Raw genomic sequence first — 18,317 nt, 5'->3', positions numbered from 1 at the left:
GCTAAGCTAGCCTCTTGGCTAGCTAGCATGCTAAGCTAGCCTCTTGGCTAGCTAGCATGTTAAGCTAGCCTCTTGGCTAGCTAGCATGCTAAGCTAGCCTCTTGGCTAGCTAGCCTTCCGCCTAGTTGCGGTTTAAATGTTCTTTTGTTGTTGTGACGTGTGTTACTGCAGTTTTCTGTAATTGTGTTTGTGAACTATTTTGCAGGGCAAAAGTGTCAGTGAAGCTACAGTCAAGCAAATCTTTCTACCCAACCAAAAAGAAGAGTACAAATCAAAGCCAAGCAGCAGGCGACAAGTGATGGGCGCCCGATTCATGGCACTCGGTGAAGACCAACTGCAGGCACCAGCTGTGGAAGGTAAGCCTCGGCTGGTCTGACTCTTATGGCTTTTCACAGAAATATGGCACAATAGTAATTTATGACTGTGTGGAGAACTTTAAATAAAATTTAATGTGTTGTATTCCAGTCTCTTGGTTGTAATTAGTTTAGATCTTCAAGTTACTCCGGCGATGTTGTCAATATAACCGAAACTAAACACAGCAAATTTTGCTACCTGCTAGAAGCATTTGTGGTAAATGCCCCCTTTTTTATATATCAAGTGGAATATTACCGAGGTAGATCACAGTAAAATTAAGAAAGTTAAAAGTGGATTATTGATGTAATTGTTGTAATCTCCTTCCAGTAGGAGTAAAGTTTGACATCCCTGATCTACATTGAAAATGGGCTTGACTGGTTACACTTCATATATTTAGAAAATGAGAATGGATCATTATCATGCAGCTTGTGCAACATTATTTTAATGTTTGATCATGTTTACACCAGGAAAACAATTGGGCCTAATTTTAATTTGGTTGTAATGAAAAAAAAACAAAATTTGCTAATCTTAAACACTAATGGAAGCACGATTTAATAAACATTGATTGTACTCTGAATGACGGACCTTAGATTAATTTCCTTGTTGACCTTGCGGCTTACCGGTAGCTCGCTCACTCATTCCTGTCTTGACTTTGGATGATTGTTTTTGAACGGTTAACTTAAGGCTGTGTATTTATGGATAGTCAGTAAGGGCAATTTCATTTGTGGAGTTGGATGACTGTGGTCCAATAAAGGTAGAAGTGAACACTTGTCCTATTTATTTTTTTTAATGTTGAGAGAGAGAAAAAAATAGCTTTTAAGATGTTTAATGGCCCCAGTTGGACTAAAGTGTCAAACTAAGCAAGAATTACATCCACTGTGTATAAATGCTAAACATGCTTTGTTTAGGGTGCATTGCTCTTCTTGCGCTGTTAGTCAAGGGAGTTTCCCTCGCCATGGGCTGATATTAGGCAAAAATTGGCATCTGCCTTATTTTATTGTTGATGGCTTAATAGGATACATTTTAAAATGGGTGCTTTTATTCAGTGTTGTTAAATAGACTTTATAGTCAAAACTTATACATTCAAAATACTTTGTCAAAACTTATACATTCAAACCTGATACATTCAAAATACTTTACAGGTCAAAACTTATACATTCAAAATAGTTTATTGTCAAAACTTATACCTTTAAAACTTATACATTCAAAATACTTTGTCAAAACTTATACATTCAAAATTTTTGTCAAAACTTATACATCCAAAATACTTTATTGCTACATTCAAAACGTATACATTCAAAACGTATACATTCAAAACGTATACATTCAAAACGTATACATTCAAAACGTATACATTCAAAACGTATACATTCAAAACGTATACATTCAAAACGTATACATTCAAAACGTATACATTCAAAACTTATACATTCAAAACTTATACATTCAAAACTTATACATTCAAAACAGTTTATTGTCAAAACTTATACATTCAAAATACTTTGTCAAAACTTATACATTCAAAATAGTCAAAATTGCTAATGGCGGATATTCGGCAAATATTGGCATTGCCTTATTTTATTGTTGATGGCTGTTAAATTTTAAAATGGGTGCTTTTATTCAGTGTGCTTTGCAAGTAGACCCCCGACCTGCCGAAGAGGAAAGCAAAGGTAAGACTTGACCCAATTTGCAAATCCCTGACTTTTGTCTCATGACTCAAAATGGCTGGTAAAAATGATTCCTTCAAACCCGAGTGGCAACTCTGCCAACAGATCTGCAAGTGAAAGTCACTCATGTCTGTCTAACTTGTTTCTGCTACAGAAAAGCATCGTCGTGACGACGACGGTTGCATTTGGGCCACACAAGAATGCCGGAAGCAAAGAAGTGAAGACATTCGTTTCTCAGCTGGTCAGTAGTTGCATAGAAGATGCACTTGAAATAAAGTGAAATCAAAGAAGAAAATGTCAGTTCTCCTGCTATTTATTTGGAAAGCCCTTCACTGGTATAAATGTTAAGCAGATATTTGTCTTTATGAAAAGACAAACTAGCGGTCATTGTGTAAGATGTGAAAATCTTTTGACATGCAGCTTTTAAATAAAGGTTGTGCTGAAAGGCATTTAAGCTGCCCACTTGTTGAGCTGTTTTGAAACGGTAAACATTGACGACAACTTTTTGTCCTGAGCAAATCACAATCTGAATCAATCCAGACAAAAATTATATCAGTCGTATCCCCCTCTAATGTTGACGCCAAAAGAATTTTCAAAGATGTTTGTATCATACGAATACTCGGGTAAGTTCACTGAACATCTGATAGAGGTCATTTAATGCACAATTATGACTTGACTAAAAGAAAAATGTTGAATGGGTGGCATGCTATTTACTTGTACACCTTCATCCACACTTACAGTCATACTTTTATACACAAAAAACACTCATATAAACAGAAGAAACTTGTACACTTGAAATACTTAAACAGTCAAAAAAAAATGATGCACTTACAAAACTTTTACACCATCCAAAAACTTATACTTGAAATACTTTTACAGTCAAAAAACTTATACATGCCAAATACTTTATAGTCAAAACGGACACACTCAAAATACTTTGTAAAAACTTATAAATTCAAAATACTTTACATTCAAGATACTTTATAATCAAAACTTATACATTCAAAATGCTTTATTGGCAAAAATTATACATTCAGAATACTTTACATTCAAAATATTTTATATTCAAAATACTTTACATTCAAAATACGTTATTGCCAAAATACTTTACATACAAAATACTTTACATTCAAAATACTTTACATTCAAAATACTTTACATTCAAAATACTTTACATTCAAAATACTTTACATTCAAAATACTTACACATTAAAAATATTCATACATTAAAAATACTTTACATTCAAAATACTTTGCATTCAAAATTTTTATACATTCAAAATACTTATACATTCTAAATACTTATATAGTCAAAATACTTTATTGTCAAAATACTTAGACATTCAAAATACTTAGACATTCAAAATACTTATACATTCAAAATACTTTATTCTCAAAATACTTTACATTCAAAATACTTATACATTCAAAATACTTTATTGTCAAAATACTTATACATTCAAAATACTTTACATTCAAAATACTTTACATTCAAAATACTTATACATTCAAAATACTTAGATATTCAAAATACTTTACATTAAAAATACTTATACATTCAAAATACTTAGTATTCAAAATACTTTACATTCAAAATACTTATACATTCAAAATACTTTATTGTCAAAATACTTGTCAAAATACTTATACATTCAAAATACTTTACATTCAAAATACTTTACATTCAAAATACTTTACATTCAAAATACTTTACATTCAAAATACTTTACATTCAAAATGCTTATACATTCAAAATGCTTATACATTCAAAATACTTTATTCTCAAAATACTTAGTGTTCAAAATACTTAGTGTTCAAAATACTTAGTGTTCAAAATACTTATACATTCAAAATACTTATACATTCAAAATGCTTATACATTCAAAATACTTTATTCTCAAAATACTTAGTGTTCAAAATACTTAGTGTTCAAAATACTTATACATTCAAAATACTTATACATTCAAAATACTTATACATTCAAAATGCTTATACATTCAAAATACTTTATTCTCAAAATACTTAGTGTTCAAAATACTTAGTGTTCAAAATACTTAGTGTTCAAAATACTTAGTGTTCAAAATACTTAGTGTTCAAAATACTTTACATTCAAAATACTTATACATTCAAAATACTTTATTGTCAAAATACTTGTCAAAATACTTATACATTCAAAATACTTTACATTCAAAATACTTTACATTCAAAATACTTTACATTCAAAATACTTTACATTCAAAATGCTTATACATTCAAAATGCTTATACATTCAAAATACTTTATTCTCAAAATACTTAGTGTTCAAAATACTTAGTGTTCAAAATACTTAGTGTTCAAAATACTTATACATTCAAAATACTTATACATTCAAAATGCTTATACATTCAAAATACTTTATTCTCAAAATACTTAGTGTTCAAAATACTTAGTGTTCAAAATACTTATACATTCAAAATACTTATACATTCAAAATACTTATACATTCAAAATGCTTATACATTCAAAATACTTTATTCTCAAAATACTTAGTGTTCAAAATACTTAGTGTTCAAAATACTTAGTGTTCAAAATACTTAGTGTTCAAAATACTTATACATTCAAAATACTTATACATTCAAAATACTTTATTGTCAAAATACTTATACATTCAAAATACTTTACATTCAAAATACTTTACATTCAAAATACTTATACATTCAAAATACTTATACATTCAAAATACTTCATATTCATAATTCTTATGCATTGAAAATACTTAATATTGAAAATACTTTACATTCAAGATATTTATTCTCAAAATACTTAGTGTTCAAAATACTTAGTGTTCAAAATACTTAGTGTTCTCAAAATACTTAGTGTTCTCAAAATACTTAGTGTTCAAAATACTTATACGTTCAAAATACTTATACATTCAAAATACTTTATTCTCAAAATACTTTACATTCAAAATATTTATTCTCAAAATACTTTACATTCAAAATATTTATTCTCAAAATACTTATACATTCAAAATATTTATTCTCAAAATACTTATACATTCAAAATACTTTACATTCAAAATACTTTACATTCAAAATATTTATACATTCAAAATACTTATACATTCAAAATACTTTATTCTCAAAATACTTTACATTCAAAATATTTATTCTCAAAATACTTTACATTCAAAATATTTATTCTCAAAATACTTTATTGTCAAAATACTTATACATTCAAAATACTTTACATTCAAAATACTTTACATTCAAAATACTTTACATTCAAAATACTTTACATTCAAAATACTTTACATTCAAAATATTTATACATTCAAAATACTTATACATTCTAAATACTTATATAGTCAAAATACTTTATTGTCAAAATACTTAGACATTCAAAATACTTAGACATTCAAAATACTTAGACATTCAAAATACTTAGACATTCAAAATACTTAGACATTCAAAATACTTAGACATTCAAAATACTTAGACATTCAAAATACTTATACATTCTAAATACTTTATTCTCAAAATACTTTACATTCAAAATACTTATACATTCAAGATACTTTATAATCAAAACTTATACATTCAAAATGCTTTATTGGCAAAAATTATACATTCAGAATACTTTACATTCAAAATATTTTATATTCAAAATACTTTACATTCAAAATACGTTATTGCCAAAATACTTTACATACAAAATACTTTACATTCAAAATACTTTACATTCAAAATACTTTACATTCAAAATACTTTACATTCAAAATACTTTACATTCAAAATACTTTACATTCAAAATACTTTACATTCAAAATGCTTATACATTCAAAATGCTTATACATTCAAAATACTTTATTCTCAAAATACTTAGTGTTCAAAATACTTAGTGTTCAAAATACTTAGTGTTCAAAATACTTATACATTCAAAATACTTATACATTCAAAATGCTTATACATTCAAAATACTTTATTCTCAAAATACTTAGTGTTCAAAATACTTAGTGTTCAAAATACTTATACATTCAAAATACTTATACATTCAAAATGCTTATACATTCAAAATACTTTATTCTCAAAATACTTAGTGTTCAAAATACTTAGTGTTCAAAATACTTAGTGTTCAAAATACTTAGTGTTCAAAATACTTTACATTCAAAATACTTATACATTCAAAATACTTTATTGTCAAAATACTTGTCAAAATACTTATACATTCAAAATACTTTACATTCAAAATACTTTACATTCAAAATACTTTACATTCAAAATGCTTTACATTCAAAATGCTTATACATTCAAAATGCTTATACATTCAAAATACTTTATTCTCAAAATACTTAGTGTTCAAAATACTTAGTGTTCAAAATACTTAGTGTTCAAAATACTTATACATTCAAAATACTTATACATTCAAAATGCTTATACATTCAAAATACTTTATTCTCAAAATACTTAGTGTTCAAAATACTTAGTGTTCAAAATACTTATACATTCAAAATACTTATACATTCAAAATACTTATACATTCAAAATGCTTATACATTCAAAATACTTTATTCTCAAAATACTTAGTGTTCAAAATACTTAGTGTTCAAAATACTTAGTGTTCAAAATACTTAGTGTTCAAAATACTTATACATTCAAAATACTTATACATTCAAAATACTTTATTGTCAAAATACTTATACATTCAAAATACTTTACATTCAAAATACTTTACATTCAAAATACTTATACATTCAAAATACTTATACATTCAAAATACTTCATATTCATAATTCTTATGCATTGAAAATACTTAATATTGAAAATACTTTACATTCAAGATATTTATTCTCAAAATACTTAGTGTTCAAAATACTTAGTGTTCAAAATACTTAGTGTTCTCAAAATACTTAGTGTTCTCAAAATACTTAGTGTTCTCAAAATACTTAGTGTTCTCAAAATACTTAGTGTTCAAAATACTTAGTGTTCAAAATACTTATACGTTCAAAATACTTTATTCTCAAAATACTTTACATTCAAAATATTTATTCTCAAAATACTTTACATTCAAAATATTTATTCTCAAAATACTTATACATTCAAAATATTTATTCTCAAAATACTTATACATTCAAAATACTTTACATTCAAAATACTTTACATTCAAAATATTTATACATTCAAAATACTTATACATTCAAAATACTTTATTCTCAAAATACTTTACATTCAAAATATTTATTCTCAAAATACTTTACATTCAAAATATTTATTCTCAAAATACTTTATTGTCAAAATACTTATACATTCAAAATACCTTACATTCAAAATACTTTACATTCAAAATACTTTACATTCAAAATACTTTACATTCAAAATACTTTACATTCAAAATATTTATACATTCAAAATACTTATACATTCTAAATACTTATATAGTCAAAATACTTTATTGTCAAAATACTTAGACATTCAAAATACTTAGACATTCAAAATACTTAGACATTCAAAATACTTAGACATTCAAAATACTTAGACATTCAAAATACTTAGACATTCAAAATACTTATACATTCTAAATACTTTATTCTCAAAATACTTTACATTCAAAATACTTATACATTCAAGATACTTTATAATCAAAACTTATACATTCAAAATGCTTTATTGGCAAAAATTATACATTCAGAATACTTTACATTCAAAATATTTTATATTCAAAATACTTTACATTCAAAATACGTTATTGCCAAAATACTTTACATTCAAAATACTTTACATTCAAAATACTTTACATTCAAAATACTTTACATTCAAAATACTTTACATTCAAAATACTTACACATTAAAAATATTCATACATTAAAAATACTTTACATTCAAAATACTTTGCATTCAAAATTTTTATACATTCAAAATACTTATACATTCTAAATACTTATACATTCTAAATACTTATATAGTCAAAATACTTTATTGTCAAAATACTTAGACATTCAAAATACTTATACATTCTAAATACTTATACATTCTAAATACTTTATTCTCAAAATACTTTATTCTCAAAATACTTTACATTCAAAATACTTATACATTCAAAATACTTTACATTCAAAATACTTCATATTCATAATTCTTATGCATTGAAAATACTTAATATTGAAAATACTTTACATTCAAGATATTTATTCTCAAAATACTTAGTGTTCAAAATACTTAGTATTCAAAATACTTAGTATTCAAAATACTTATACATTCAAAATACTTTATTCTCAAAATACTTTACATTCAAAATATTTATTCTCAAAATACTTTACATTCAAAATACTTACACATTCAAAATACTTTATTGTCAAAATACTTATACATTCAAAATACTTTACACTCAAAATACTTTACACTCAAAATACTTTACACTCAAAATGCTTATACATTCAAAAGGCTTATACATTCAAAATACTTTATTCTCAAAATACTTTACATTCAAAATATTTATTCTCAAAATACTTACACATTCAAAATACTTTATTGTCAAAATACTTATGCATTCAAAATACTTTACATTCAAAATACTTAGATATTCAAAATACTTTACATTCAAAATACTTAGATATTCAAAATACTTTACATTCAAAATACTTATACATTCAAAATACTTAGTGTTCAAAATACTTACTGTTCTCAAAATACTTATACATTCAAAATACTTATACATTCAAAATACTTATACATTCAAAATACTTATACATTCAAAAATACTTATACATTCAAAAATACTTTGCATTCAAAAATACTTAGTGTTCTAAATGCTTGTGCGTTCGAAACGCTTACTATTCAAAAGCCGCATGGTCCAAAAGTGCACTTCAAATTCAGCCATTTAGCCGCTCTGGGACTTAACATAGTACACTTGGAATCAGCACAAACACTGAGTAAAAGACACTTAGAATTAGCACAAACACTACGTAAAAGACACTTGGAATCACTACAAACACTTATCAAAAGACACTTGTGATTGGCACAAACCCTAAGTAAAAGACACTTGGAATCACTGCAAACACTAAGTAAAAGACACTTCGAATCACTAAGTGAAAGACACTTGGAATCACTACAGACACTAAGTAAAAGACACTTGGAATTGGCACATACCCTAAGTAAAAGGCACTTGGAATTAGCACAAACACTAAGCAAAACACACTTGGAATCACTACAAACGCTAAGTAAAAGACACTTGGAATCACTACAAACGCTAAGTAAAAGACACTTGGAATCACTACAGACACTAAGTAAAAGACACATAGAATTAGCACAAACACTAAGTAAAAGACACTTAGAATTAGCACAACCACTAAGTAAAAGACACTTGGAATGGGCACAAACACTAAGCAAAAGACACTTGGAATCACTGCAAACACTAAGTAAAAGACACTTGGAATTAGCACAAACACTAAGTAAAAAGACACTTGAAATTAGCACAAACCCTAAAAAAAGACACTTGGAATCACTACAAACACCAAGTAAAAGACACTTCGAATCACTAAGTGAAAGACACTTGGAATTAGCACAAACACTAAGTAAAAGACACTTAGGATTAGCACAAACACTAAGTAAAAGACACTTGGAATTGGCACAAACACTAAGTAAAAGACACTTGGGATTAGCACAAACACTAAGCAAAAGACACTTGGAATTAGCACAAACACTAAGTAAAAGACACTTGGAATTGGCACAAACGTTAGTAAAAGACACTTGGAATCACTACAAACACTAAGTAAAAGACGCTTGGAATTGGCACAAACGCTAATTAAAAGACACTTGGAATTGGCACAGACGCTAAGTAAAAGACACTTAGAATTGGCACAAACACTAAGTAAAAGACGCTTGGAATTAGCACAAACACTAAGTGAAAGACACTTGGAATTGGCACAAACACTAAGTAAAAGACACTTGGAATCACTACAGACACTAAGTAAAAGACACTTAGAATTGGCACAAACACTAAGTAAAAGACACTTGGAATTAGCACAAACACTAAGTAAAAGACACTTGGAATTGGCACAAACACTAAGTAAAAGACACTTGGAATTGGCACAAACACTAAGTAAAAGACACTTGGAATTGGCACAAGCACTAAGTAAGACACTTGGAATTAGCACAAACACTAAGTAAAAGACACTTGGAATTAGCACAAGCACTAAGTAAAAGACACTTGGAATCACTACAAACACTAAGTAAAAGACACTTCGAATCACTAAGTGAAAGACACTTGGAATTAGCACAAACACTAAGTAAAAGACACTTAGGATTAGCACAAACACTAAGTAAAAGACACTTGGAATTGGCACAAACACTAAGTAAAAGACACTTGGGATTAGCACAAACACTAAGCAAAAGACACTTGGAATTAGCACAAACACTAAGTAAAAGACACTTGGAATTGGCACAAACGCTAATTAAAAGACACTTGGAATTGGCACAGACGCTAAGTAAAAGACACTTAGAATTGGCACAAACACTAAGTAAAAGACGCTTGGAATTAGCACAAACACTAAGTGAAAGACACTTGGAATTGGCACAAACACTAAGTGAAAGACACTTGGAATTGGCACAAACCCTAAGTAAAAGACACTTGGAATTGGCGCAAACACTAAGTAAAAGACACTTGGAATCACTACAGACACTAAGTAAAAGACACTTGGAATTGGCACAAACCCTAAGTAAAAGACACTTGGAATTGGCGCAAACACTAAGTAAAAGACACTTGGAATCACTACAGACACTAAGTAAAAGACACTTAGAATTAGCACAAACACTGAGTAAAAGACACTTGGAATGGGCACAACCACTAAGTAAAAGACACTTGGAATTGGCACAAACACTAAGTAAAAGACGCTTGGAATGGGCACAGACATTAGTAAAAGACACTTGGAATGGGCACAAACATTAGTAAAAGACACTTGGAATTGGCACAAACACTAAGTAAAAGACACTTGGAATTGGCACAAACACTAAGTAAAACACACTTCGAATTGGCACAAACACTAAGTAAAACACACTTCGAATCACTACAAACACTAAGTAAAAGACACTTGGAATTAGCACAAACACTAAGCAAAAGGCACTTGGAATTAGCACAAACACTAAGCAAAAGACACTGGGAATCACTGCAAACACTAAGTAAAAGACCCTTGGAATTGGCACAAACCCTAATTAGAGGACACTTGGAATCACTACAAGTACTTGGAAAAGACACGTGGAATCACTACAGGCACTAAGTAAAAGACGCTTAGAATTAGCACAAGCACTAAGTAAAAGACACTTGGAATTAGCACAAACACTAAGTAAAAGACACTTGGAATTAGCACAAACACTAAGCAAAAGACACTTGGAATTAGCACAAACACTAAGCAGAAGGCACTTGGAATCACTACAAACACTAAGTAAAAGACAGTTGGAATCACAAATACTAAGTAAAAGGCACTTGGGATTGGCACAAACCCTAAGTAAAAGGCACTTAGAATTGGCACAAACATTAGTAAAACAGACTTGGAATTGGCACAAACACTAAGTAAAAGACGCTTGGAATTAGCACAAACACTAAGTAAAAGACACTTGGAATTAGCACAAACAATAAGTAAAAGACACTTGGAATCGCTACAAACACTAAGCAAAAGACACTTGGAATCACTACAACCACTAAGTAAAAGACACTTGGAATTGGCACAAACACTAAGCAAAACACACTTGGAATTAGCACAAACACTAAGTAAAAGACACTTGGAATTAGCACAAACACTAAGTAAAAGACACTTGGAATTGGCACAAACATTAGTAAAAGGCACTTGGAGTTGGCACAAACACTAAGTAAAAGACACTTGGAATTAGCACAAACACTAAGTAAAAGACACTTGGAATCACTACAAACACTAAGTAAAAGGCAGTTGGAATCGCTACAAATACTTTGCAAAAGACACTTGGAATCACTACAGGCACTAAGTAAAAGACACTTGGAATTAGCACAAACACTAAGTAAAAGACACTTGGAATTGGCACAAACACTAAGTAAAAGACACTTAGAATTAGCACAACCACTAAGTAAAAGACACTTGGAATGGGCACAAACACTAAGCAAAAGACACTTGGAATCACTGCAAACACTAAGTAAAAGACACTTGGAATTAGCACAAACACTAAGTAAAAGACACTTGAAATTAGCACAAACCCTAAAAAAAGACACTTGGAATCACTACAAACACTAAGTAAAAGACACTTCGAATCACTAAGTGAAAGACACTTGGAATTAGCACAAACACTGAGTAAAAGACACTTAGGATTAGCACAAACACTAAGTAAAAGACACTTGGAATTGGCACAAACACTAAGTAAAAGTCACTTGGAATCAGCACAAACACTAAGCAAAAGACACTTGGAATCGCTACAAACACTAAGTAAAAGACACTTGGAATCGGCACAAACGCTAAGTAAAAGACACTGGGAATCACTACAAACACTAAGTGAAAGACGCTTGGAATCACTACAGACACTAAGTAAAAGACACTTAGAATTAGCACAAACACTAAATAAAAAGACACTTGGAATTGGCACAAACACTAAGTAAAGGACGCTTGGAATCACTACAAACACTAAGCAAAAGACACTTGGAATCACTACAAACACTAAGTAAAAGACACTTGGAGTGGGCACAAACACTAAGCAAAAGACACTTGGAATCACTGCAAACACTAAGTAAAAGACACTTGGAATTGGCACAAACACTAAGTAAAAGACACTTGAAATTAGCGCAAACGCTAAGTAAAAGACACTTGGAATCGCTACAAACACTAAGCAAAACACACTTGGGATCACTGCAAACACTAAGTAAAAGACACTTTGAATTGGCACAAAGCCTAAGTAAAAGACGCTTAGAATTGGCGCAAACACTAAGTAAAAGACACTTGGAATCACTACAAACACTGAGTAAAAGACACTTAGAATTAGCACAAACACTAAGTAAAAGACACTTAGAATTAGCACAAACACTAAGCAAAAGACACTTGGAATTAGCACAAACACTAAGCAAAAGACACTTGGAATTAGCACAAACACTGAACAAAAGACACTGGGAATCACTGCAAACACTAAGCAAAAGACACTTGGAATTGGCACAAACCCTAAGCAAAAGACACTTGGAATCGGCGCAAACACTAAGTAAAAGACACTTGGAATTAGCACAAACACTAAGTAAAAGACACTTGGAATCGGCACAAACACTAAGTAAAAGACACTTGGAATTAGCACAAACACTAAGTAAAAGGCACTTGGAATCGGCACAAACACTAAGTAAGAGACACTTGGAATTAGCACAAACACTAAGCAAAAGACACTGGGAATCACTACAAACACTAAGTAAAAGACGCTTGGGATTGGCACAAACCCTAATTAAAAAACACTTGGAATTGGCACAAACGCTAAGTAAAAGACACTTAGAATTAGCACAAACACTAAGTAAAAGACACTTGGAATCGGCACAAACACTAAGTAAAAGACACTTGGAATCGGCACAAACACTAAGTAAAAGACACTTGGAATTAGCACAAACACTAAGTAAAAGACACTTGGAATCGGCACAAACACTAAGTAAAAGACACTTGGAATTGGCACAAACACTAATTAAAGGACACTTGGAATCACTACAAACACTAAGTAAAAGGCACTTGGAATGGGCACAAACATTAGTAAAAGACACTTGGAATTGGCACAAACACTAAGTAAAAGACACTTAGGATTAGCACAAACACTAAGTAAAAGGCACTTGGAATTGGCACAAACGCTAAGTAAAAGACACTTAGAATTAGCACAAACACTAAGTAAAAGACACTTGGAATTAGCACAAACACTAAGCAAAAGACACTTGGAATTAGCACAAACACTGAGCAAAAGACACTGGGAATCACTGCAAACACTAAGTAAAAGACACTTGGAATTGGCACAAACCCTAATTAAAAGACACTTGGAATTGGCACAAACACTAAGTAAAAGGCACTTGGAATCGCTACAGACACTAAGTAAAAGACACTTGGAATTAGCACAAACACTAAGTAAAAGACACTTGGAATCGGCACAAACACTAAGTAAAAGACACTTCGAATCACTACAAACACTAAGTAAAAGACACTTGGAATTAGCACAAACACTAAGTAAAAGACACTTAGAATTAGCACAAACACTAAGTAAAAGACACTTGGGATTAGCACAAACACTAAGCAAAAGACACTTGGAATTAGCACAAACACTAAGCAAAAGACACTTGGAATCACTACAAACACTAAGTAAAAGACACTTAGGATTAGCACAAACACTAAGTAAAAGACACTTGGAATTGGCACTAACACTAAGTAAAAGACACTTGGAATCACTACAAACACTAAGTAAAAGACACTTAGGATTAGCACAAACACTAAGTAAAAGACGCTTGGAATTGGCACAAACACTAAGTAAAAGACACTTGGAATTGGCACAAACACTAAGCAAAAGACACTTGGAATTGGCACAAACCCTAAGTAAAAGACACTTGGAATCACTACAAACACTAAGCAAAAGACACTTGGAATCGGCACAAACACTAAGTAGAAGACACTTAGAATTAGCACAAACACTAAGTAAAAGACACTTGGAATTGGCACAAACACTAAGTAAAAGACACTTGGAATCGGCACAAACACTAAGTAAAAGACACTTGGAATTAGCACAAACACTAAGTAAAAGACACTTGGAATTAGCACAAACACTAAGTAAAAGACACTTGGAATTAGCACAAACACTAAGTACAAGACACTTGGAGTCGGCACAAACACTAAGTAAAAGGCACTTAGAATTAGCACAAACACTAAGTAAAAGACACTTGGAATTGGCACAAACACTAAGTAAAAGACACTTGGAGTCGGCACAAACACTAAGTAAAAGACACTTGGAATTAGCACAAACACTAAGTAAAAGACACTTGGAATTAGCACAAACACTAAGCAAAAGACACTTGGAATTAGCCAAACACTAAGCAAAAGACACTTGGAATCACTACAATCACTAAGTAAAAGACACTTGGAATTGGCACAAACCCTAAGTAAAAGACACTTGGAATTGGCACAAACACTAAGTAAAAGACACTTGGAATCACTACAGACACTAAGTAAAAGACACTTAGAATTGGCACAAACATTAGTAAAAGACACTTGGAATTGGCACAAACACTAAGTAAAAGACACTTGGAATCACTACAAACACTAAGTAAACGACACTTAGGATTAGCACAAACACTAAGTAAAAGACACTTGGAATTGGCACAAACACTAAGTAAAAGACACTTGGAGTCGGCACAAACACTAAGTAAAAGACACTTGGAATTAGCACAAACACTAAGTAAAAGACACTTGGAATTAGCACAAACCCTAAGTAAAAGACGCTTGGAATTAGCACAAACACTAAGTAAAAGACTCTTGGAATTAGCACAAACACTAAGCAAAAGACACTTGGAATTAGCCAAACACTAAGCAAAAGACACTTGGAATCACTACAATCACTAAGTAAAAGACACTTGGAATTGGCACAAACCCTAAGTAAGAGACACTTGGAATTGGCACAAACACTAAGTAAAAGACACTTGGAATCACTACAGACACTAAGTAAAAGACACTTAGAATTGGCACAAACATTAGTAAAAGACACTTGGAATTGGCACAAACACTAAGTAAAAGACACTTGGAATCACTACAAACACTAAGTAAAAGACACTTGGAATTGGCACAAACACTAAGTAAAAGACACTTGGAATCACTACAAACACTAAGTAAAAGACACTTGGAATTGGCACAAACACTAAGAAAAAGACACTTGGAATTGGCACAAACCCTAAGTAAAAGACACTTGGAATCACTACAAACACTAAGCAAAAGACACTTGGAATCACTACAAACACTAAGTAAAAGACACTTGGAATCACTACAAACACTGAGTAAAAGACACTTAGAATTAGCGCAAACACTAAGTAAAAGACACTTGGAATCACTACAGATACTTGGCAAAAGACACTTGGAATCGCTACAAACACTAAGCAAAAGACACTTGGAATCACTGCAAATACTTGACAAAAGACACTTGGAATCAGCACAAACCCTAAGCAAAAGACACTTGGAATCACTACAAACACTAAGCAAAAGACACTTTGAATCACTACAAACACTAAGCAAAAGACACTTGGAATCACTACGAATACTTGACAAAAAGACACTTGGAATCACTACAAATACTTGACAAAAGACACTTGGAGTCACTGCAACCACTACGCAAAAGACACTTGGAATCAGCACAAACCCAAAGCAAAATACACTTGGAGTCACTACAAACACTAAGCAAAAGACACTTGGAATCACTACAAATGCTTGACAAAAGACACTTGGAATCACTACAAACACTAAGCAAAAGACACTTGGAATCACTACAAACGCTGAGCAAAAGACACTTTGAATCACTGCAAATACTTGACAAAAGACACTTGGAATCACTACAAACGCTGAGCAAAAGACACTTGGAATCGCTACAAATACTTGACAAAAGACACTTGGAATCACTACAAGCACTGAGCAAAAGACACTTGGAATCACTACAAATACTTGACAAAAGACACTTGGAATCACTACAAACACTAAGCAAAAGACACTTGGAATCACTACAAACACTAAGCAAAAGACACTTTGAATCACTACAAACACTAAGCAAAAGACACTTGGAATCACTACAAATACTTGACAAAAGACACTTGGAATCACTACAAACACTAAGCAAAAGACACTTGGAATCACTACAAATACTTCACAAAAGACACTTGGAATCAGCACAAACACTAAGCAAAAGACACTTGGAATCACTACAAACACTAAGCAAAAGACACTTGGAATCACTACAAACACTAAGCAAAAGACACTTGGAATCACTACAAACACTTGACAAAAAGACACTTGGAATCAGCACAAACACTAAGCAAAAGACACTTGGAATCACTACAAATACTTGACAAAAGACACTTGGAGTCACTGCAACCACTACGCAAAAGACACTTGGAATCAGCACAAACCCAAAGCAAAATACACTTGGAGTCACTACAAACACTAAGCAAAAGACACTTGGAATCACTACAAACACTAAGCAAAAGACACTTGGAATCACTACAAACGCTGAGCAAAAGACACTTTGAATCACTGCAAATACTTGACAAAAGACACTTGGAATCACTACAAACGCTGAGCAAAAGACACTTGGAATCACTACAAATACTTGACAAAAGACACTTGGAATCACTACAAGCACTGAGCAAAAGACACTTGGAATCACTGCAAATACTTGACAAAAGACACTTGGAATCACTACAAACACTAAGCAAAAGACACTTGGAATCACTACAAACACTAAGCAAAAGACACTTTGAATCACTACAAACACTAAGCAAAAGACACTTGGAATCACTACAAATACTTGACAAAAGACACTTGGAGTCACTGCAACCACTACGCAAAAGGCACTTGGAATCAGCACAAACCCAAAGCAAAATACACTTGGAGTCACTACAAACACTAAGCAAAAGACACTTGGAATCACTACAAACGCTGAGCAAAGGACACTTTGAATCACTGCAAATACTTGACAAAAGACACTTGGAATCACTACAAACGCTGAGCAAAAGACACTTGGAATCACTACAAATACTTGACAAAAGACACTTGGAATCACTACAAGCACTGAGCAAAAGACACTTGGAATCACTACAAATACTTGACAAAAGACACTTGGAATCACTACAAACACTAAGCAAAAGACACTTGGAATCACTACAAACACTAAGCAAAAGACACTTTGAATCACTACAAACACTAAGCAAAAGACACTTGGAATCACTACAAATACTTGCCAAAAGACACTTGGAATCACTACAAACACTAAGCAAAAGACACTTGGAATCACTACAAATACTTGACAAAAGACACTTGGAATCACTACAAACACTAAGCAAAAGACACTTGGAATCACTACAAATGCTTGACAAAAGACACTTGGAATCACTGCAAACACTAAGCAAAAGACACTTGGAATCACTACAAATACTTGACAAAAGACACTTGGAATCAGCACAAACACTAAGCAAAAGACACTTGGAATCACTACAAATGCTTGACAAAAGACACTTGGAATCAGCACAAACACTAAGCAAAAGACACTTGGAATCACTACAAATGCTTGACAAAAAGACATTTGGAATCAGCACAAACACTAA

At 31.3% G+C, this 18,317-nt stretch overlaps 1 protein-coding gene and 1 long non-coding RNA gene across 2 annotated transcripts in view; one reads left to right on the top strand and one right to left on the bottom strand.

Annotated features, from left to right (window-relative positions):
• Positions 1-208: 208 nt before the first annotated feature.
• Positions 209-2,470, top strand: LOC144008034 (uncharacterized). Its single transcript, XR_013280537.1, has 2 exons — positions 209-356; positions 2,176-2,470. It is a non-coding gene; the product is annotated as an uncharacterized LOC144008034 (long non-coding RNA).
• The window catches only part of LOC144008031 (uncharacterized), a 42,370-nt gene continuing 25,950 nt past the window's right edge, over positions 1,898-18,317 (bottom strand). The window contains exon 6 of the mRNA XM_077508074.1: positions 1,898-2,003. Coding sequence (XP_077364200.1) covers positions 1,949-2,003 — 55 coding nt within the window. The 3' untranslated portion in view covers positions 1,898-1,948. The remainder of the gene's footprint in view (positions 2,004-18,317) is intronic.

This window comes from Festucalex cinctus, chromosome 19, assembly GCF_051991245.1.
Source record: "Festucalex cinctus isolate MCC-2025b chromosome 19, RoL_Fcin_1.0, whole genome shotgun sequence".
In the NCBI taxonomy this organism is placed as follows: Eukaryota; Metazoa; Chordata; class Actinopteri; order Syngnathiformes; family Syngnathidae; genus Festucalex; species Festucalex cinctus.
The sequence above is the reverse complement of the archived record's forward strand: the minus strand, read 5'-3'. Positions and strand labels throughout refer to the sequence as shown.